Source organism: Equus caballus, chromosome 1 (assembly GCF_041296265.1).
Source record: "Equus caballus isolate H_3958 breed thoroughbred chromosome 1, TB-T2T, whole genome shotgun sequence".
Lineage (NCBI taxonomy): Eukaryota > Metazoa > Chordata > Mammalia > Perissodactyla > Equidae > Equus > Equus caballus.
In genome coordinates, this window is record NC_091684.1 from 8,174,873 (window position 1) to 8,198,434 (window position 23,562).

Genomic DNA, 23,562 nt, shown 5'->3' on the forward strand with positions numbered 1-23,562 from the left:
CAGGTTCCATTTTATTCTAGGACCTGAATAAAACTTTCCTACAGCCATCAGATACTACAGGGTACCTCTCCTCCTGCTCTCCAGGAGCTTACACTCAGCTCTGTGTGTGGTGCTGTGTGGAAGGCATTACCCTTTGTCCAAATAAACCTGGCCTCTGCCCTCAGCTCCTAGGAGGGTATCGTTAAGCCCTTGGAATGTCCTATCTGAAAGAGTGTCTTTGTTGAGCTGGGGGCCCTGGGTCACACTGGATAGCCTAATAATGTGATTTATTGTGGGGCTTTGGAACCCACAACCTACAGAGGGGCTGGAGACAAAGGTCAGCCATGTGGCAGTCAACCATGTCTGTTGGTGGCCCAATAAAAACTATGGACACCAAGGCTTGGGTGAGCTTCCTATGGCAAATGCTCTGTGCACACTGTCACACATCACTACTAGGGGCAGCTGGCACTGTCTGTGACTCCACAGGGAGCGGACAACCAGATGCTTCTCCAAAAGCTTCCTTCTCAGAACTGTCCTGGACTCTGCCCCATGCACCCCTTCCCCTGGCTGATTTAAATCTGTACCCTCTGTCTTTCACAAACAGTAACCACAAGTCTAACAGCTTTCAGTGAGTTCTGTGAGTCCTTCCAGTGAACTGTCAAACCTAAGGGTGATTTTTTGGACCCTTAAACTTGCAGTTGGTGTGAGAGTGGCCATGGTCTTGGGGACTCTCCAACTCTGCAGATGGGGAGGGAATAACTGCTGCCTTCTTCCTTCACAGCATAAACCACCTATTATCTTGAAAATCAATCGATAAATGTGATTTCAGTATTGCAATCTTGGATTTCAAGATCTTGGCATCTGGAAGGCAAGTTGCTGATTATGTATGGAAATCTACTGGGGGCAAGGGGCAGATAATAAAGACATTAAGAAGCTAAATTTGAGTCACATGTACTAGAGAAAAAAATATTGGATGAAATGAGCTAGTATAAAAGGTGTTGTAAACTAGAGCATTTATTAACCTGGCTTATAGAACCCACAAACTTGGGTCAAATTTTGTTAAATCCCAAAAATATTTCTATTACTTAATCCCCAAAATATTTATATTACTTTTCTCAAGTACTCAGAGTGTTAAACATTTTTTAAAAAGGGAATTAACTATACTTATCATCTTAGCAAATTTGTTCCCAGTATCTTTTTTATGAGATGATGCCTGCTCATTCTAAGGAATTCAAACCTGGCAGAAAATTCAAAGATGCAAATGAAAGAAGATCCCCTAAACCACCCCCAGAAAGAGCTACTGTTAATCCTGAGTGTCCCCACCCCCCACCAGCCATGCATCAGAGACTGGCAAGAAGTTAACAAAAACACTTTTAGTAAAAAGTATTTTTAAAACCTGTTTTGAATAGGTGATACCTTCTCAAAATGCCTCAGGTCCAAATGGGTCTACAGTGAAAGGCTCCCTCCCGCCTCCCAGGTCCCCTGCCCAGAGGCAGCAATATTATCAGTGACCTGTGCATCTTCCCAGGTTACTGTACAAACAGAATCATATGTGTGTCATTACACTCATTTTAATTTTACAGAAGAGCTGAAATGAAACCAAATGAACCGGGGTACTTCATATAAATGTTTCTTGCTTCTTTAACACAAAAGAGGTATTTCTCAAAAGACCCCTCTGCAGAAGGGGAGCACATGAACAAGAGCGAGGAGAGAACTTAGGAAAAAATGTTCACTGGTAGAGACCAACCACTCCCTGCATGGAAATGAGATCGTACAGCAGCCTCACTTTCTTTCACCCTTCCCTTCCTTCACGATTTATCTTCATCTTGCTCAGGACCTATAGTTACAGTCTGTTCTAGAACCATAATCCACCGCTGCGAGTATCAGTTCTATGTTTAAAGGGATTCAGTAGGACCACTACTCCGTTACCGCGGCTTCTCCATTCCTAACTTGTTCATGATAATTTAAACTTTTAAGTGTCTAAATTGACTTGTGACAATTTTTTTTCTCACATAAGGGACCATGGGCTATATTTCAACATTTCTAGTCATTGGGCATAGTCTGATCCATTTCTCCAAGTAAAAGCACTTCACAAAAAGTGTACAGACTTCTCCTGGTCCCTACCCAAAGTCACTAACCATGGGCAAATTAAAAAGAAAACAATATTACTACATCCAAGACAGATCCATAGGTCTGCCTCACTCTAAGCCAAACACTGTTAATCCAACACTAAGCCAAAGCTTACAAATCTGAGAAATGAAGAAGTAAGACTTACTGGTCATCTGAAATTCTGCAAATGCTACTCTTTCTAACTGTACTCTAAGTAGTTCACACGGAGCGTCTTTTAGAAGCTGGAAAAGCTTTACAGCTTTGCTGTAATGAAGATCTGCCAGGACCCGGTGCTGCTTCCTAAGATGTTCATCGCCAACCTAGAGCCAAAAGTAAAATAAAAAATCAAATCCTAAGGCTTGGGTTTCACAGTAACTACTTAATCAAGTTTCTGACTGGATCACTACATGCTTTTCAGTCTTGTTGTTGTTTTTCTATAAGTCTTACAGTTTTAGCTCTTACATTTAGGTCTTTAATCATTTTCCATTAGTTTTTGTATATGATATGAGGTAGGAGTCCAACTCCATTCTTTCATATGCAGACATCCAGTTGTCCCAGCACTATTTGCTGAAAAGACAATTCTTCCCCCACTAATGAATTGTCTTGGAACTCTTAAGCTTACTTTTGCCTTGAGGATATCAGGCCATCTGGACAAATGTGAATTTTGGATGGGGGCCTGCTGTGCCAAAGACAAAAGAGCCTAGGGCCAGTTCAACGTGGAAAGAAATCCTCTCTGATTAAGCTGGACTTCAAAGGACAATATTCTCAGGATAAGGGCAACAAGGAAGTAAACCCATGCCCAAGGGACTGAGAGATAAGTTGTCTTGGTACTGAGCTAAGGGAAACCACAAACAAAAACATCCCTGAGAAGCTATAAGCACAAGACTCCTGGCAGAAGCAAGGCAACCTCTCCGAAGGAAGGCACACCTTCAACCTAGGCCTCAAATCATTCTTAGAAATACATGCATTTGAGCAGCAGGATTCATGTACAAGACTAGGAGATTACTTCTAATAGCCTCAGACTGGAACAACCCCAAAGTAATCATGGAATGGATAAATAAACTGTGATACATTCCTTTAATGAATACTACTGAACTGAGAAAATCAATAGCTACATGCACCAACCTGGAAAAATCTCAAAAGCATGACATTAAGTGAAAGGCAATAAGCCACAGAAAATGTACAGTATGATTCGTTCTATAAAGCTCACTACTAGGTAAAATGTAAACATACTGCTTAAGTGGTAAAACACAGAAAGGTATGGACATAATGGAAAATCCAGGACAGCAGTTACTCTGGGTGGGTATGGAGGGAGACTCCACAGGGAGGGGTGCAGGGGCTCCCTAAAGTTCTCTTCCATTCCTTAACCTCGAGGCTGGGTACACAGGGGTTTCTTTTGTTATTCTTTAAACTGTACATACACCTCACATACATGTCCTACATGCTTTATATGCATGCTCTATTTCAAACTAAAAATTTTAAAAGATGGGAGATGGGTACTTCAAAATTTGCATAGAACCATTACTACAAAGCTTAACTACATTTAAAAAAATCAACAAAACACACCCAGGCAAATATATAATTGTGCAAACTAAGACCCAATCAACTATAGTAGAGAAAAATATACGGCATAGGCAGCAGGGGAAATATATGTACACTCTAAGTTTTTCCAAAGCAGCTAAGAGAATAGATGTCATTTAAAATATATATTGAAATGTAAGAAAAGCACTCAGAACACTTTTAAATGGTCTTGCCACTGAACTCCAATTGGAATGGCAATACCTGATTCCTCAGACAGCTGTGGTACATGGATGCCAGCCTGTGATGGATGGTTGCAGCTCGATACTGACAGAGAGGCTGTCGAGCAGACACTGAGTCCACGTCGCAGTATTTCAGGGACTTCATCATAGCCTCACTGACTTCTTTTTCAATCTGTTTATTTTTATTTAAAGGGGAGGAAAAAATGATTATAAGAATTTTAAAACATTTAAATACTACTTCTAAGGAAAATATGCTCAATATCTATTAGACCAAGGAGTAAACAAGGCTGAAGACTTCTTTTACAGCCCGGCAAATACGATTACCTGCTCCTGCGCTTTCCTTGATAATGGAGCATAATCCTGCTGTAGAGTTGCCATAGTAAAGTACGTAGTGGACAACTCCCAGTTCACGGAATCCCAGACAGCTGGGTGTATGTCTCGTGTTCCCAGGGACCTTAGAGCTTTCAAATAGTAATCAACAGCCTGTGAGGGAGGAAAGCACAGTTCTGACTCAGTTTAAATATATACCAATACTACATTAAAATAAAGCATACTTCAAAATCATCCAGATGTTAGGTTGATTTGGGGAGAATTTATAAAAGGACAAGATTGTGAGGGAAGGAAAAAAGTGCATAAACAGAACTATTTCAGTGAAAAAAGTCACGAAAAGTGGACCGCGTGCCACCCATTTCGACCTCAAGTCCATCACAAGCCTTAGTGCTTTCTCACTCATGCTGATGTGTGAGGATGCATTTTCCTCCTTTGTTTTTTTCTTTCTGAATGAAAATGACAGTTTATATAATAAACTAGAAAAAAATAATTTGATGAGTCTAAGGATAAAAATTTGCCAGATCTAACTGTAAAAAGAAGCAACTCCTCCCACTTTTGCCACCCCCATCCTGAGGTACGCGGTCATTATATTTAAGCAAACAAAATCACACACAATTCCATTACCCAGCAAGAATTTCTACATTTCTTGTATTTATCCACTCTTTTTCTGTGTATACGTAAATTAAAAAAAAGAAAAACAAAAACAAGATCACTTAAAATTTACCAAGCCACGGGCATTCTTCGAGAACCGCTTTATACCAGTGCTCTTTCCTCACACGCTCTCCAACACTGGATGTCACCACTTGCCAAAAAGTATTTGGCAATTTGATAAATAAAAGAAACTCAATTTTCAAATTTCATAAAAATTTAAATTTTGAAATTTTTCTTACATATTAACCATAGACATTTTTTACCTGTATGAATTTTTTGTTCAAGGTTATTTGCCCTTTTTTCTATTGGCAATTTATTTTCAATGATTCTTAATTGCTCTTTTTATATTAAAGGTTTATTAACCTCTGATCTGTCACATACGCTACAAATATTTTCCCTAGGTTGTGGTTTGCTTTTCAATTTTGCTTTCTGTTGTGCAATTACAAAGCTTTTATTTTTACACAATGTTTTTTTTCTTCTTGTCTCCAAGCCCCCCAGTACACAGTTGTACATTCTAGCTGTAGGTCCTTCTAGTTGTGCTATGTGGGACACCACCTCAGCATGGCTTGATGAGCAGTCCCATGTCCACACCCAGGATCCAAACTGGCAAAACCCTGGGCCGTTGAAGTGGAGCGCACAAACTTAATCACTCAGCTATGGGGCTGGCCCCCAATTTTTTTACACATTTAAATTTATCCATCTTCTACATTGTGATTTCTGCTTATTGTGTTATGTTTGGAACTCCTTTCCACATTCCATCAAATAAACAACTTCTATATTTTCTTCTGGTACTTTCACAGCTTCACTTCTCCATGTTGATCTTTAATCCATTCAACATCTCCTCTGCTTATGGCAAAACAATTTACCAAATAATCATTTTTTTCCCTACCAATTCAGTATGTCATCCTTGATACTAAATTCCTGGTATTCTCAGGCCAGTTTCCAAGTGTTTTAATGATCTGTCTAGCCCTGTGCCATCACCCCAGTTTTACTTATTTTAGTTTTATAATATTTCACTGGGCAATGGCAAAGGTAATGACAATCAGGAGTGAATGGATGAGGTTTAGCATGTAAGCAAACATGTTACCTTATTATAATACAAGCCTTCTTCTGGTGAAAATTCACGTTTAAATTCATCACCTGCGCCACAGTGCGCCTGTGCACAAATTCGCATAAGCCTTCCTGTGTTACATAACAAAAGGGCAGCATTTGTAGCATCATCAATTGACTCAAAGTTGTGAATTCCTTTCTCAAAACAAGAGAAGCTTTTTTTCCACAGCTGTTGCTCTGCAGCAGACACACTTTTGCTCACTTCATAAAAAAAGAAAGAAAACAATTGTGTAAGCAGACATCAGTGTAAACCCCACCAATATCTCTTGCTGTGACGAGAGGAGGATGGCAGTGACAGGACATCTAGTGGCGAGCCAGCCACCTGGAATCAAATGCAGTGCACTGCTCTCATCACACCTGTTATGGACTGAACTGTGCCCTCCCCTGAAAATTCATGTTGAGGCCCTAACCCCTGGATGTGACTGTATCTGGAGGCAGGTCCTTTAAAGAGGTAATGAAGGTTAAATGAGGTCACAAGGTGGGGCTATATTCCATGACTGATGTTAAGAGAGACAGACACCAGGGACACGCACAGAGAAAAGACCAGGTGAGAACACCATACACTTGCAGAACGTGGCCATCTGCAAGCCAAGGAGAGAAGCCTCAGAGAAATCCAACCTTGCTGGTGCCTTGCTTGGACTTCTAGCATCCATACTGTGAGAAATAAACGCCTGTTGTTTAAGCCAACCAGCCTGTGGATTCCGCTACAGCAGCCTGAGGAGAGTGCTGTAACACTCAAACATAGCCCTGCTCAATATTAACCAGCAGATATTAAAGCAAGCAAATACAAACATCTGAGCAAAGCACTATCTTATAAAGATTCAAAAGACAGTCCCGTGGAGTTGTAAGAGGTACAATCCGTGTTTTATCTAATTCCCCTTGGTTTCTCACTACCACTTTTCATACTCCTTCACTGACTTCCTCCTCCAGAGGCACCCTAAAGGCATAGGTTCTTATGTCTCAATAGAAAAAAAGGTACAGGTTCTCTCACTAGCAACGAACTCTTGTACCCCTAGTGTCAAGCGCAGATCATAGATCAACAGGCACACAGTAACTCATTCAGCTTACCTGCTAGCCTGAGTTTCATCTCAGCCCCTTTCCCTTCTCATGCTGTGTGTCCAGCCTGTAGATTTTCATCCATTCTCAGGGTTTCAACTATCACCACTATGTGAATGGTTCCCAGCCTACGTCTTGCTAGCCTGAATAGCTCTAAGCACATATTCTAATCGACCACTAAATTAGGCCTCTCACCCACACGTCCACAGGTATCTCAAACTCCACCTGGGCCCTGCTGAATCCGCACCCTCTGCCTGAATCACACCAGACCACTCACTGCTGCTGTAAACGTCCACTGACCCCTTCCTAACGCCACCTACTCAGTCTGGGCAGCCTCCCCTTTCCCAGGTCTGCCTGTTGACAGCCTACATATCACGCACCAATCTGCTCAAGCCACATCTTCTTCCCAAAAGCCTTCTGAGATTCCCCAGGACTTCAGTGAACGTCTCCTTTCCCCACTCTTTATTGTACTGCATTTGTACTTAGGGCAGTTTTCAGAGATTTGTGTTCCTATCTGGCTTGGTGACTCAAAGAACTAGGTTTTAGCCAATTACATACTCAGTGTAGAACCTAGCACAGGCTGGCTGTCCAATTCACTTCCAAATTCGTCAGATGGAGGATACAGGACACCGAAATGATGAATCCCAAGGAGAAATAATGTTTTTTCCTAATTTTATTTCTTGAGAATTTAAGATTAAAGGATTCTTTAATAGAGCACCGTTTCATTACATAAAATCAAGTGCCACAGTTCTTTGGTTGAACCATGTAACGTCAGCAGGATTTTCTAACAGAACAGGCAATAAAGAGAGGACTCCAAAGAGATACTCACCTACTCTCTCACTCTGTAATGCAGCAGCCTGATTCATATAAAACACACCGATTTCATTTCTAACGTTACCCATTCTCTTCAATACTTGTACATAGTGTTCTGGGTTTTGGCTTTTCAAGTCACTAAATTGCAAGATTTCATTAGCAGCCTCATAACATTTACAACTAACTGAAAGTTGACTCTCTAAGTCTGTAGACAAATCAGTTGCCCATGCAAATCCTTCAAAGAAAAAAAAGGAAACATTACCATGAGTCATGTGAACACTTCTTCCCTAGTATCTAATCTGATATTTTTAAGATAGTAAAATAAACACAATATAGAATAAACATACTAAGATTCAACTGATGCAACTAAAATTTTAAGTTTCAAAATAAAAATCTCTTTATTTAGGAAACTACATTTTCTTGGGACATTAATGTTTGATTAAAAGAAATACTTCCCTGCCTAAAAATACCAATTTCCATGACCCAGATTTTACCAGGTACACTTGCTTCTTGGTGTACACTTACAGTTGTCCACGATAAAAGGTAAACTGTTCTGTCAAATTTTTAATTAATAAAAATAGTTCTTGAAATAAAGCTCTGCTTGCTCTTGAGGCTAGTTATGGACATTATAGTTGGCCAATGTCAGTTTAACTCACTGAAGAAGCTGCTAGACAAGCGCTCAGACTTAGCATGCCATCTAGTGGGGACTGGAGTAAACAGGTGCAGGGCCGGGGAAAAAGGGAGCACTCCTGCTGACGGCACTCAGGTATACGAGAGGACATCACTCTCACAAAGTATTTTAAATCAAATAAATATGAGGGGAGTGGTAAAAACACACTGAGGATTTCTTCACTGTGTCTATTAAAATAAAAGGATCATTTGAGAAACTCAGAAAGGGAAAAAAGAGGGCAAAAAAAATGAAGAATAATTCATCTCCCCTCAGTGTACTCCTCTAGATGTTAACTGTCCAAAACTTTTTGGGAGGTGGGTATCAAGACACAATTTAAGAGCATAATAAAGCAATTCCATGATACAATACAAAGGACATCTTCTATCTCATTTTCTGCCCTAATTGCAGCGTGCTTACATAACTGTGCTGAGCTCAAGGGAGGGATACTGGGGCTGTGGACTAAATCCTCCTGTTTCCCAGTTTTAAAATCCGACAGCTCCAATACAGAGTGATATAATTAGTATATACTCAGTGATATATTCAGACAGCCAACTATGAACTAAGCTTAAAAAATGATGATCTCTGTATCTGAGCCTCCAGGACTCATTCAAAGGGTCATTCATCCACTTTTATCAACTGTTATTCCTTTTCAAAAGAAAACCATGGCTTGGTTAGCTGAACACAAGGGTTACCTAGAAAAAGCTCATGAAAAGACAGGTGCAAAGAGTCAACACAATTGTCTTACAGCTTACAGTTAGTTCTAGCTGCATAATTAGTAATTACATAATACGTCAAAACCATTTTATATACAAATACATATAGAATCATGCTCAATATTAAAATTAATTAAGAAATAAAAGAAAGAAAACAGAGCAATATCAAAACACTAACACTTCTGCCCCTTTTCTGGACACACTCCAATGAGCAAACCTGGACTGAATAATCCCAGGGTGAATGAAATGGCACATCTCGCCGGCATACCTTGACAACTGGACTCCTTGTGGAGGCTGTGTAGGATCTCCTGATCCTCTTTGGTTTGATAATTAAACTCCTCAAGGTGTGCTGCTCTATTATTTGCATTCTGGGCCAGCATTAGTTGGATGTCACCACAGAGTGTCAGATATTGAGAAAGAAACAGCAGCACTTCAGAAAGCATATTGGTGCAGAGGCAGCAATAAGTATCTAGGTGGAAGGGAGGGAAGGAAAAAAACACAAGCGTGTTAAAAATTAATGAACGCAGTAAATATTAAAATACCACTGTATCTAAGTTTATGTCAGATATCATATGGCTTCATATACTTCAAAATGAAGAGATATTAAAGCACTCAGCAGAAAATAAAATACTAGGTAACACACACAAGATTAGAAAAAGTTGTCTAGCAATTACAGTTTATAAGAGAAATAGGAGTAAAATGTCACCGTGATTCTAACGCCTTCTCTGTTCTCCCCTCCCAATGCCTATTAAACATAATCTTCTATAGTGACTTACCATGGCTCTGCAAAGCTAATTTAATGTATCGCAATGCTCTTCCATATTTCTGAAGACTCATGGCAGCATCAGACAAAACATAATAGGCCTTTGATGACTTGAGAATCAGCTGGAGCTTCATTTTATGTTGCCAAGAACCAGGGATCATTCCAGATTGACTGGAATAATTACCCTTCTGAAGGGAGCCCACTATGACATGAGGGAGAAAAAGGCAGCACATTTTATTTGAATAGGAGTCTCACTACAAAAAAATGATTTGTTTCTTCAGAGAAACACTCCAAGCTTAGGTACTATCGCTACAAGACGACTGGTAAACACTATGCGTCACTACTTAACCAAAATGAGGCAAAATGGCGGTGTGTTAAGGACTCTCACTTGGGATTCCCGAAGGCCTTCTGCTTCCCTGCAGCTGTCAATTCTGTCACTCTCCCAGGGTCACTGACATAACTCACCTCATGACTGACATCTGCCTCCTGTACCCAGACTACATGTCAACTTGCCAAAAAGTTTACCTTCTTAAAGCATGGCTTTAATCACAGTGGAACCCCTGCTCTAAAACATTAAAATGGCTTCTCACCTCTTAAGAAGTCATGTCTAAGCATCTTAGCCCCCTTCCGCAGCTACATTTATTTTGTCTGATTTCCCAGCACTCTACCCCTACTACCATCAGCCAAAGTCAAGGTACTGCTTGTTGCCTACGCAGATGTCTGTTTTTCCAGCTCCCGTTTTAGCGGACTGCTTCCTCTATCAGGAATGCTCTTTATCGAGGAAGTCCAGCCCACTACCACCTTCTTCATCCAACAAATGACCACCCTGGGCCAAGCACTCTGTGAGGGACCAGAAACAGTGATATGAAGTTATATGGCCTCTATCCTTGAAGGCCTCACAAACAAGAGGTGGAGACGGGTTGGTAACATAAACCACAACAAAACACATTAAGTGCAATTACAGAGACGGGTTGGTAACATAAACCACAACAAAACACATTAAGTGCAATTACAGAGAAAAGAACAAAATGCTGTGGGAATCCACTCGCCCAATATCCAGCCTCAAGATTTCTCATTTTTTGATCAGCTACGACAAATGAATCTTCAAAGCAATGAAAGGTACTTAGTCTCTATTCTGATTTTATTTGTGCACGGATTTCTTTTTCCTCTCCTACTCTATGCATTTTCTGTGAGGCATTGTGAGAAAACCGAACACTAATAAGAGCAAGTACTTGCTCACAACTGTGTTCATGTGCGTGCGTAAAACCGATAATCACAGGTGACTATGATATAAGGCAGGCTTCGGTAAGCGTTCACAGGACCATGTGCTAAGGGAATCAGTAATTCTGACTGGGGACACAGGGGAGCATGGAGACCTTAAACATGAGCAGGATTTTCAACAGCTGAGATGGGGAGGAAGGAAGAGACAGAGAAGGCATTTCAGAAAAAAGAAAACCATGAAAAAGTCACAGAGCTGTCTAAAGTCCTGGTGTGGTTCTGCTCGTTGCCTGTAGGCTCGAGCCTGGCATACAGGAAGCACGACAAAAATGCTGGGGAAATAATTCTATCTCCCCCTCCGCCCATTTATGAAGAGAGATCTAGAAAGCACTTGGTATTATTTCGAACATACAGGCTTTCGAAACTTTTTTTAAACAAGCGAATTGATTAAAAAGTGGGAAGGCAATAAGTTTGGGAAAAGAAATATAACTTAAATTAAAATAAACAAGAACCCAAGACTTTTACTTCAAAGTTCACAGGTCCTTCATGAAGTGATGTTCCTGGGGAACAGATCAGATAGTTCTTAAGTGATATTTCTAACTTACTCAAGCCATGAATTAACAATAGCTAACACTTCCCTGGTGCTGTTAAGTGCATTGTTCTAAGCACTTTACACACGGTAACTTGTTTAAGTCATGTAACAACTCCTTAAAGTAGGCACTGTTAATTGTCTTCATTTGGAGAGAGAAAACAAGTCTCAAAAAACTGGAACAACTTGCCCCAGCAAAGCCAAGATCTGATGCTACGCAGTTTGGTGCCTAAGTCTGTGCTCTTAAACACTCAACTGCTTTTCCTGAAGCAGTAACTTCTTAGGACAACCCTACTGGGCTGCAGGCATTAGTTCCTCAGGGGAGAACGAGAAGAAGCAGGTTCCTTACGTTCTCATTAGAAATATTTATAAAGGATAGAAATTATCCTGCTTTGTTTTACATTTCGAATGAAAGGATATTTCCCCCTACTTTCCATTCACATGATATCCTTTTTCTGAATTCTTTTCAATGAATGCCTTAACTGACATAAGTCTATTGTTGATAAAGGACCTGCATATTATTCCACTGAAAAGGCCTTATTTGCACATCAATTCAACTTACTTTTGTCCAAAAACAAGGCCATCTGCTTCTCCAGACCCTCAGGACCCCCCCTTGTGGATTCATCTTCATATTTTAATGGGATTGGGGTGTTTGGGTCAGCTGCAGGAAGGTCGCTTTCTTTTTTAATGCTGCTATCCACTGATTTTAAACCCTTTAAAAAAAGGAGAAACATTTACGATACATGTAACTGAAGGTCAACTAGAAACTAAATATAAGGCCACATCTGGACTACTGAATACATTTAAGAAAATTTATATTTTGGAAACAGACTTTAACAAACTAAATTTGACCTAAAAGAGTTGGGAAGAACTAATTTTACTTTATACTTAAAGAGAAAAAAAAATCACAGTGGAATATCATTCAGAATAAAATTTGAACACCAATCAACAAGTGCTATTTGCATATCAAGTACAAGTTTTACTGAAATAGTGAAGACTAAACTAAAACTTACCTCCAGAACATAGCTAAGCACAAGTCTACAGCGCTCTTCTGTGTCATGGCAAACTGGAAATGCACAACTGGGCTTCAAAAACAGACGTTTAAAATTATTAATATGCTACCAACATGACAAGTTCCATAGTTCTCATCTCCTGGGAATTACTAAAACTCTACACATCAATAATTTCAAAATTTGCCTGTGTATTGAGTTCAGTGAGGTATCTGATATTAAGGTTAACGTACTGTTTTAATTGCAGATCAAATGGATATAAGCACAATCAACAAAAATCTTGCTTAACCAAAAAGATCTCCCAGCATATATGTTGCTTTAAGTACTTAAAATTTTAAAAATAATTCTATGATGACAAAAAAGCCAGGATGAGAGTGGTAATGTTTTATATAAAGGTATATCTAATCTAATAGGTCAGCTCAATTCCTAATTAGCACTGATACTTAGTAACACAGTTAACAATATCATCAGTTTAGCATTACGTTAACGACTATCACCAATGGTCTCATTGTATAATTTATATGCTTAATTAGGAGCCAAACCAGTTAACAACCTCCATCTACTAAGAGAGATTATGTGTAAGGGTCTCTTCAGGGCATTTTGGTGAATCCTGTGAGGCTGGAAGTACTGTTCTCAGTTTACAGAAGAGAAACAAGCACAGATGTTAAGTAATCTGTCCAAGGACTCAGTGAGTGAGTGCTGAAGCTGGGGCTCTGGAGCCATGCTGACTGACTGTACTTCAAAAAGTACACTGATAAGGCAAAGCGAGAACTGAAGACATGTTTACATGAACACTATGATCACACTTTTTAAGTGCTTCACCTATTAATAAAAGGTGCTATCTCTGTAAAAAACTGTAACATACCATTACGTCTTTATCATCTAATTGCCCCATAAATCCAGGGTCTTGTGTTACAATGCAGTTGCCTAAATACTGTAACTTTTGGAATCAATAACTTTGTTTATAATCAGAAAAATATTTTACTCCACTGTGTTCAAACTCTAAGTGCACTAAAATTCAGATGACAGTTAATAACTTCTTCCTGTAGTCAGTCAGTCAGATATTCACTGAGCATGCACTGTGTTTTAGACCCGGGAGACACAAGAGCGTCCAGGCCTTCAGGGAGTTTATGTTCTAGTGAACGGAGACAGACAAACACAAGACCTTCAGGGTCAGATTATGCCCACAAAGAAGATAAAAATAGAGCATGCTTTGGCTAGAGTGGTCAAGGAAGGTCTCCTGGAGGAGGGGACGCTTCAGCCAAGAATTAAGGCTCAGAAAAAGGCAGCCATGAAAAGATCTAGAGAAAGGTAAGTTCCGAGCACAAGCAATAGGAGATGCAAAGACCTCAGATGGGCATGATCTTGATGAGTCTGAGACAGAAACAAAGGCAGTGTGGCTAGGTAAACGAGAGGCGAAAGTGAACGAAGAGGTCAGAAAGATAGGCAAGATTTTAGGGTGACAAAGAGGTGTCCTCTAAAAACCTATCTGGATATAAAGTCTCCGTCTGAAAGTGAAACTCAGAGCTTAAATTAAGAGATTATTTGTAAATATGACTGTATTTCAGTTCAGGGAACAGCCAAAACTCTTTTAAGGCTGACCTGGATCTGACAACAGGGAGGGAGGACTGGAAAGTAATTCTATTTTGGAAAACTGAAACATACTAATACTGTCTGGTGAAAGACTGATGGCAGAAGAACAGACAATGCAATCCATACCAACAGAAGCCTGAGGGGTTGGAAGTAGTTAGGGTCTATCTGGCCCTGACCAGGCTAGCGACATGTCCAGTCATGCTGACATGGCCACAGTCACTGAAAAGCACTGTCCTGTAGCATAGGGACGATGAAGCAGATGTCTCCACATAGGGATCAAGGAGCCACCCCTGTCCACTCTGATTCTATGTTCACCAAGCAACCTACACACTCAGTTTCCCAGCAACCCAGAAACTGGAAAGAAGTATCCTGGTGAGGAGACACGACTACACACTGGTCACTGGAAAGGAGAATCTCCCACAAAAAATTAATATATTGATGGGTGGCTTACGTATTTGTCCACCATAGGTCTGCATGTGGGTCAGTTACCCTGGCACAATTAGAAAAACAAGTTTTAGAATTCATAAAGCTAATGATTATCAGATCCTGGACCATGAGGCATTTATTGAAGTAATGCCATTTTTTAAGAGGCTAACTGTATTCAATTAACAATTGCTGGTTTTTCCTTTGATAACACTTTAATACAAATATGCATATGCTTACTCTGATTTGATGAATGGATTTGTATTTTTCTGGAACTGACAATTCTCCAACAGATTTAATTATAGCTACTGCTTTGTTATCATCTGATGGATCAGAACCGGTGCTATAGGATCCATTTTCATCGCTGTCAGGCATCTCCTCTTCCTCTTCACTATAACTTTCATCAGAATTCTCATTTAAAGGAGATTCTGAACTCTCTTCTTTTTTAGGTTCATCCAATTGAAAAAGTTCTGAAAGCATGTAATTGGCTGAAGCAATAATCTTATTAACAGGAAAAAAAAAGAAATATGTATAAGTGACTGTCATCAAAATTGAGCACTCTAGAGCCAGCCCTGATGGCCTAGTGGTTAAAGTTTGGTGCTCTTACCACTTCAGCAGCCCGGGTTCAGTTCCCGGCCACAGAGCCACACCATGCGTCTGTCAGTAGCCATGCTGTGGCAGTGGCTCACACAGAAGAACCAGAGGGACTTAGAACTAGAATATACAACTATATATTGGCGCTTTGGGGAAGGAAAAAAAAAGAGAGAGAGGAAGATTGGCAACAGATGTTAGCTCAGGGTGAATCCTCCCCCCCAAAAAGACAAAATTAAAAACATTTTTTTAAAAAATTGAGCACTCTAACATGGAATGAATTTTACTATTGTACTAAAAAATTTTAGGAAGTCTGCAAACAGACTGTTTCTACCAGAGACTGTAATATACACAGAAATGTTCCCAATTCAAAGTTACCAATACTCTGACTCTGAAGGTACTCTGTAAAATCCTCATAGGTTGATAGGTTTTTTACTTCCCGAAATTATTCCATCCCTGGCTACCTCTCTTTAAAAAAGGTGGTGACTGTACTTCACTAGAAACAAGAAAAAGTTTTCAAGTGGAGAGTGCCATAACTAAAATATTAGCAAGACATTGCTCCATATCAACTGAGAAACCAGAATTTCTCTTTAGAAGCTATGAATTAGTAAGAGTTTCTCTTTTACAGGCAACAAAGGGGGCTGGCCCTGTGGCTGAGTGGTTAACGTTTCACACACTTCACTTTGGCAGCCTAGGTTCGTGGGTTCACATCCCGGTGTGGACCTACTCCACTCATCAGCCATGCTGTGGAGGCATCCCACATACAATGTGGAGGAAGACTGGAACAGATGTTAGCTGAGGGCTAATCTTCCTCACAAACACACACACAAAACTAGGCAACTAATATTTACTGTAATCTATGGTTCAGGGGAAAAACCTCCATTAGCTTAATAAGGGAAAAGCTCATCCTGGTATCTCTTAAAATAAGCATTTGTTTATTACCATTTATTCCACTCTATTATGTGTTCTTAAGTAATTCTTAATCATAGACACTCCATAGTTTTAACACTATTTTCCAACTTTCACATAAACTGTTCAATTTCCACTAAACACCACCACTTCAATCAGCAATTAGATGTTTAAGTCAGAAACAGTTTTGCCATTTTTCTTCAAAAAAAGTTTTCTCTCTGTTTGGTCTTTAGGATAATGTTTATCTCCGAACTGGATGTGGCTACAATTAAAATTAACTTGGATCTTCAAAAAAAATTCTATCTACTACATACTTTTTCTGATTTAAATAGGCTACAACAACTAGCCTTACACCGAAAAATACAGTTGTCAAATTCAGACAACCGAGGGCAAGGGTGGTGTGAAATCGTGGGGCGCACAACTAGGAGATTGTCTTAAGAGACGCTTTTATGAACTGAAGTATGGAATGTGGACCTTATTCACATTAACAAAGTGATAACAAGGTCCATTTATATAAATGGATCTTTTAAAAGATACCAGAGTTTTCCACCTTCTAGCAGTGACAAAACAAAGGAAAAAAGAGCACTCCTCTGTTAAAATTATGAGTTCTAAATTTATAGAACAGTCCTCTCCAAGAGAAATGTAATGTGAGCCACATGCAAAATTTTAATTATTCTAGGGGCTACACTAAAAAAACTAAAATCTGGCAAAATTAATTTTAATATATTTGATTCAATAAACACAAAATATCATCACTTTGACATGTAATGTGTACACATACAATCTTCAAAGTTCTGTGTCTATTTTACACTTAAAGCACATCTCAATTCAGATTAAACACATTTTAAGGGCTCAACAGACACATGTGGCTATTGGCTACCATACTGGATGGGGCAGTTACAGACTATGAATTACGTAGCTTTAATGTCTAGGCAACAATTCTCCATCGGAATGCTATAATTTTTTTTGAGAGAGTAAATAAATGTTAATCTTACTTGAGGATGTCTGCTTTTGTCCAACAACTTAACACAATTAAGAAGCAATGTTCTAATAGTCCCATAGTGTTTCTTATTTTGATTCTTCTTCATCATCATGTTGCAAGCAACCCTAAAAAAAATGTTTACATCAACTTCACTCCCCATTCATCACTCTCCGCGAGACTTTAAGCAAGCTCTTCTTTCCTTCCAATAGAATAAGGGCTATGAGAAACAATTAAATATCGTATTTCATACCACCTCCCCAAAGTTTATATGTATGCATGTGTATGTGTACACACACACACACACTCTTTGTTTTTTAAACTATGAAAACCTAAAAGGTATTTAAAAGCCTTGGCTTGGATAGTGTGGCTATAAACTTTAAAGTATTAAGTAAGGCTACTTTTTCATCTCAACTTCTTGAAGCACTCACTTATATAAGAGAATAGCCACTGGCATTGTGAATGGATTCTGGTATTTGTCTTCTGTTTCTTCACAGAGAGTAGTGAGATCATAGAGTTTCACTATATCACTGCCACTTGCTGAAAAGAGAAACAAATACACCTCATTTTACAGTAGTCACTCAAATCAATTAGTGCTCATTCAAGAATAGGCTCACCTTTAAATAGCCAATAGGTATGTCCTTCTTTGGTACAATTAGATTTCAGAAACGATAAAATATTCTGTGCAATATCTTTTATGACTTTAGTAGAAAAATTAGAGTTTTCCAAATTGGGAATCTCTTCTGTCTTTATCATTTCATACTTCTATAAAACACAGATATAGGCAGTTTAAGAGAAAACCTAGGCAGCAACACTTCTCTTATGAGAAAGCAACGAAATATATAAATCTTGCAATTACAGACCTATGCAGCACAAAAGAGTTTAAACCAATGGTTTTTGATCTCTTTACTGCTCCAACATTCCAAGAGAACCTGACCCACCCCCACTAGCAATGCGGTTGATTTACCACAGGAGTGATTCCAAGAGAATCAGCATCAGATTTTGAACCACAAATGTAGGCATGACCTTATTTCTCTTCTCACATGGAACAATCACACTGTACACACTCTTTCATTCTACTCCAGTGGTCTTCAACTGGGACGATGGTAAAGGAAGGTAGACTTCACTGAGTAAGCTTCTCCCCTAGACACTAGAACCACCTGGGAAGTCTCTCCAGTAGACACTACTCTTCCTTTAAGCTCTGGACTCTATTCCTTTAAAGAAATGGAGCACAGGGACTGGGGGTTGGGTGGAGGTAGCAATAAGAGTAAAGGCAGCATGGACATTACCACCACCATTTTTAAAACACCTCCATATTTTTCTAGCTAGTCTTCTGTTCACTCTCCCTAAAAGCCTCTTACTACATTTCCTGAAGTACTCTAAGACTAGAATCTCCACATCAACCAGAAAATAAGACCAAAGACAGTCTCCCAAGGTTGGTTTTCATCCTTCTTGGTTCATCTCAAGGCCCCAAGTCATCATTTCCTTCCTTAAAACACTCCTCTCCCAGACTTCATGCTGCATATTCTGGTTCTCCTTCCCTCTCTGTGAATGCCCCTCCATTTTCATTCATACGGTGAAAGCTTCAGTGATTGATTTTAGCAGCTTCCCTTGGTGATGACCTCCAACAGTATCCAGGCAGATGATGCCTCCATTCATTCTCTAGCCCAACCTTCTCCAATGCCCGCAACTTCGAAATGCTCACTGGACATTTTAATGCTTTCCTCAAACTAAACACAATATGAAGTGAAATATATCACCTTCCCTGCCTAAACCAATTCAAGGTCCCATTCTCAGGCAACAATACCACCATTATTCTAGCCCCTGAGCCCTAAAATTTCCTTCGACTCTTCCCTCCTTGCCCACTCACCGCCTCTCATTAAATGTTTCCATTTACGGTGATGGTACAACAGTGGTTCTCAATCAAGGGTGCAAATCAGAATCATCTACAAAACTTTTTTTTTTTGGACAAATACACAAATCCCACCTATCCTGAAATACTGGGGGTCCAAGCAAGTGCATTTTCTAAGAGGCCACAGATGATTCTGATACACATCACAGGTTAAGAATCACTGGGTTGGAGTACAATGGATAAAAGCATGGCCTCAGCCAGATACAAGTTCATATATTGGCACTGCCACTTACTAGCAATGTGGCCCTGGGCGACTCACTTGAGCTCCCTGATCCTCAAGTTTCCCTCTTCATCAAAAGGGAATAATAACATAAGAGTAGCTAAGAAAGTCAAATAAAGTGATGCATGTAATGCACTTAGCGAAGTGTCTGGAACAAAACAAGCACTCAACAAATTCTAGCTATTGTTATCGCCGTTGGTTCTTAACAGTTCCTCTGTAGTGTGAGTACATAATGCTACTTGCATACCTAAGCAGTCTGCTTGTCTCCAAGTCCTCCCTATCTGTCCTACATGCCATCTCCAAATATTCCAACACAGCCAATTTCACCGCCCACTCGCAAAGCCATCACTGATTCCAGATCACCCACTGAACGGAGCCCAAACCCCTTAGCTCAGCATTCCTGGGTTTCCATTATTTGCCTGCAACCTTTACAATCTTTTTGCTATTCTACCATATGAACCCTATGTTCCCTGACTGGATTTATCATCAATCCCTTCATTTACTTACACTGGTCTTTTAAAATCCATCTCACATTTTGAGATGTGATCTATCATTCAAGATCCAGTTAAGATACCACTTCTTCCAGGAAGTCTTTCTTTCAGATCAAAATAGCAGTGATCTCACCCTTCTCTGATCATCCAGACTTGTGTGTGTCCTATACTTCGAACACTTGATCTACTGTCTCCTAGTTTTCTCTCTGCACACTGTGATTTCCCAGTAGATTCTATCTTTCTGAGTAGTAAACAACTTTATTGTCTTTCCCTCTCATTTGCAATGGGGATAAAGAGCCTCATAAATAGAACATACTCAATAACAATTTGCTATATAAGCTACCTATTTCATGCAATTATTGCTGTGGCCTTTACCTAAAACTGTGCAATATGGATTAGATATTGGTATACTGAATAAATAAACTCCACAGTATAGACAAGTTCAGGTAATTACTTGCAGTGCCTGGCACTAAAATTAAGACATCTTACGGCTACAAATGTAGGTTTTAGTCTATTTATGACCTTTACACAAATTACCTGTAAAATTATATAGTCTTGTAACATCTAGAATTCTGATATCACCAACTCAAATGTGGAAACACGCAAATTTCAGTTTATTCACAGCTATCTTCCTTGCCAAAAATATACCTTGGTATTTAAGGGCCATAAAACTTTGGTGAGGTACTCTCTGCACCAATTTGCATTTGAGAGATTCTTAGAAGAGTCACACTGTATCTTACCTGTACAATTCCATTTACATGAAAACACATCACAAGCTCTGGTACATTGCATATCAAGTTGTCCAACCAATAGTCAATTCCAGTTAGCACATTAATTGGTTTGTTGTTATCCCTAAAAATAAACATTTCTAGTGTTATTTGGTTTAATTAAGATGTTCCATAATGAATTATGAGACTTATTTCCTCTATTTAACTATTTTACTTTATTCTCCCTAGGTAGCAAATGCCATATATGCTTTCTTTTCTGATGAGATATGCACATGTAGATCAGGTGGTGTGTTATACTTAACATTTTTCCATAAGCTTTGCTTGGATTTCTAACTGGGATTCACAAGAGTTTTCAGTAAGAACAGAAGGAAACATGATAGCAGATGACTATGACCCCACTGCATGCTCCTTATACAATTTGAGATAAAAGACTGACCACCATGCATGATAATGCCCAAGTCAGAATTCACATTGGCTACTATGAATAAATACACCTGGAGCATTAAGAAAAATGTTCACAATTAGTTCATAGGAAGCTGGTAAACCACTTCCTTAACTAATTAAATAAACCGTTACATTCTCACAAGCTGTAGATTCAGACATAAGACTAGGCCAGTATAACAGATCTCTAACTCCATTCATTAAGGACTAGAATGAAAACCCAGCTATAGGGCTTTCAGCATCTGCTGATAACAGCCCCTTCCTTACTGTGGCCACTTCAACTGGTGAGGCAAGGCGGGAGGTGAAAAAACGTAGAAAAAGGTAAGGACGCCCAAATAGATAAGTGAAGGGCAGATGGAACACTGACTCTAAAGGAATACAATTTTGGTTTACCTGAGACGTAAGCTGACTGCTGGATATCTGCCTCCTCCAAATATAGGCATGTTGGAGCCAACTAACATATGTATGTCTTCAAATGTCCACAAAATATTCCGCACAAAATCATTTTTAAGACCCTTGATTTAAAATAAAAGGACAGACAATTATATTATAAACAGGAGATCCATAATTTCCCCCCATGATTCAAAGGAAGAGTAGAAAAAGGAAAAGACAAAGGAGACCAAGTAAATTAAAGTCACAAAGCTGTAAGATCACAGAGATGTTTAGAAAGTGATTTTCAGGATCAGGTGGATTTCTTCCCTAGGAAGTCCAATTTAGACTAGTTTGAAATGACGAAGTAGACTGGGGATTAGGTGTCCCAGCTTGGGCACCACGGAAAGCATACCTGACTGTTCTCCCCGTCATTGAATAAAGTAGTCAGGTTTTGTTCTTTGGGTGCTGAGGCCACATGCCCCACTATGTATGAGGGCTCAAGAGGCTCACTTCCCTGTGAAAAGTGCAAGGATAAGGAGTGATTCTGCTGCTCTAATTTCTTAAAAATGGCCTACTTTTTAAAGAGTATCACCTAAACATTCAAAGCAGACACCTCAAATCTACTTCTGTGACTCAGGACTAACACAAGTCATTGACTCTCATCACTGGGTGGCTTACTTCAGCTCTTAATTATCATAGCTACTATAATAAACTAATCACATTTAGATCTTAATTACCATAACTACTACAATAAACTAATCACATTTAGATCTTAAACAAGAAAGATTAAAAATTATTTTAAGCTTTCAAACCTTTTAATTTTTCTCTCTTTTGGATGATTTGAACACCATTGCTCTTTCAGCCTACCCTATTCTCTACTGACTTAAAAATTTCCTAAGAAACCTCAGCCATACTGTTGAGACATCAGTCATCAGAACAGCCTCCAGTTTCACATTTCCTAATGTGAGCTTCACAGAGTACCAGTCCCTGGGATACTTGGTGAAAAATTTCCAGAGTAAGCTTTGAAAAATGTTGCTTACTGTAGACTTGTTTTTGGAGACTAACAATGCGTATTACCATAAAAAAGTCTCTCAGAGGTCCTGCAGTGGGAAAATCTACTTCACCTCTATAACTCAATGCTCTCAAACTTATTTAAACTCAGAACACTTTTTTATTCTGAATACATACTGTGGACTATATTTTGGAAAACATTCGGGAAGGGGAACCTTCGACAATGGGTAAACTCAGTCCACCACTCAATTTTCCAACCATTAGGATGGCTGTCATTGGGAAACATTACTTTAAATCTTTAATGTCAATGTTGCAACAGCCCCCAAGATGGGCATGCGTATGTGCACGCACAGTGCTTATTCCATGAACTTCTATGTTACTTCTCATCTTATGTGTATACTAATAGGCTTAGCATCTGCCCACAAAGCAAGCACAGTCATGTGCCACATAACGATGCTTTGGTCAATGGCAGATGACATGCACGATGTTGGTCCCACAAGATTAGTACTATACAGCCTAGGTGTGTAGTGGGCTATCCTATCTAGGTTTCTGTAAGTATACCCTATGATCTAACGACACCTTTCTCAGAATGTATCTCCATTGCTAAGCGATGCATGACTGTATACGTGACGGCAAGCCCAGGGCGGGGGATCGCCAGTGTTTCACTATCTTGTCTTCTCTTTAAAGAGTTCTGACAGAACATCAAACTTTTTTATTTTTTTTTTTATACAGACAAGTTATCAACCTACGGACCAACTCCCAAAATTATATTTGCCAGGTAGTTGCTTTAGTGGGAGTTTGGGCTCTAGGTTATAATGTTCTCAATAAAGGTTTGGCTCCAAGGCCATACCACAGATGCCTATTCAAATTCTATTACTGCTTAACATAGGCCTCAGACTAGCAGTTTTACTTTTGGAAACAAGAACTCATGAGGTAATAGCTTGCAAACAAAAATAAATTTCTAAATGTTGAAATTTAGGCAGAATGTTATAAAAATATTCTGTAAAAGATTATTTTTATGGCAGGCTAGCTCTGCATAGGAATATGCCACTGCTGAGATCATCTGCTTATAGGCCCTTCTAAATATGTGTGGAATACATGGATGCAGTGGAGTACTGCTG

At 39.3% G+C, this 23,562-nt stretch overlaps 1 protein-coding gene across 4 annotated transcripts in view; it reads right to left on the reverse strand.

Moving 5' to 3' along the window:
• Window positions 1–23,562, reverse strand: part of EDRF1 (erythroid differentiation regulatory factor 1) — a 49,183-nt gene that overhangs the window by 18,091 nt on the left and 7,530 nt on the right. For 2 of the 4 annotated variants that reach the window (XM_003363396.5, XM_005602164.4), the window contains exons 7-22: window positions 21,843–21,944; window positions 21,452–21,573; window positions 20,630–20,741; window positions 17,884–18,031; window positions 17,698–17,806; window positions 17,283–17,394; window positions 15,028–15,288; window positions 12,775–12,846; window positions 12,324–12,474; window positions 9,968–10,156; window positions 9,460–9,660; window positions 7,825–8,043; window positions 5,917–6,140; window positions 4,173–4,331; window positions 3,871–4,020; window positions 2,255–2,408 (exon numbers count right to left, since the gene is read on the reverse strand). In XM_003363396.5, coding sequence (XP_003363444.2) covers window positions 2,255–2,408; window positions 3,871–4,020; window positions 4,173–4,331; window positions 5,917–6,140; window positions 7,825–8,043; window positions 9,460–9,660; window positions 9,968–10,156; window positions 12,324–12,474; window positions 12,775–12,846; window positions 15,028–15,288; window positions 17,283–17,394; window positions 17,698–17,806; window positions 17,884–18,031; window positions 20,630–20,741; window positions 21,452–21,573; window positions 21,843–21,944 — 2,485 coding nt within the window. The remainder of the gene's footprint in view (window positions 1–2,254; window positions 2,409–3,870; window positions 4,021–4,172; window positions 4,332–5,916; window positions 6,141–7,824; window positions 8,044–9,459; window positions 9,661–9,967; window positions 10,157–12,323; window positions 12,475–12,774; window positions 12,847–15,027; window positions 15,289–17,282; window positions 17,395–17,697; window positions 17,807–17,883; window positions 18,032–20,629; window positions 20,742–21,451; window positions 21,574–21,842; window positions 21,945–23,562) is intronic. The other 2 variants (XM_070252757.1, XM_023637288.2) reach the window with 1 other exon arrangement.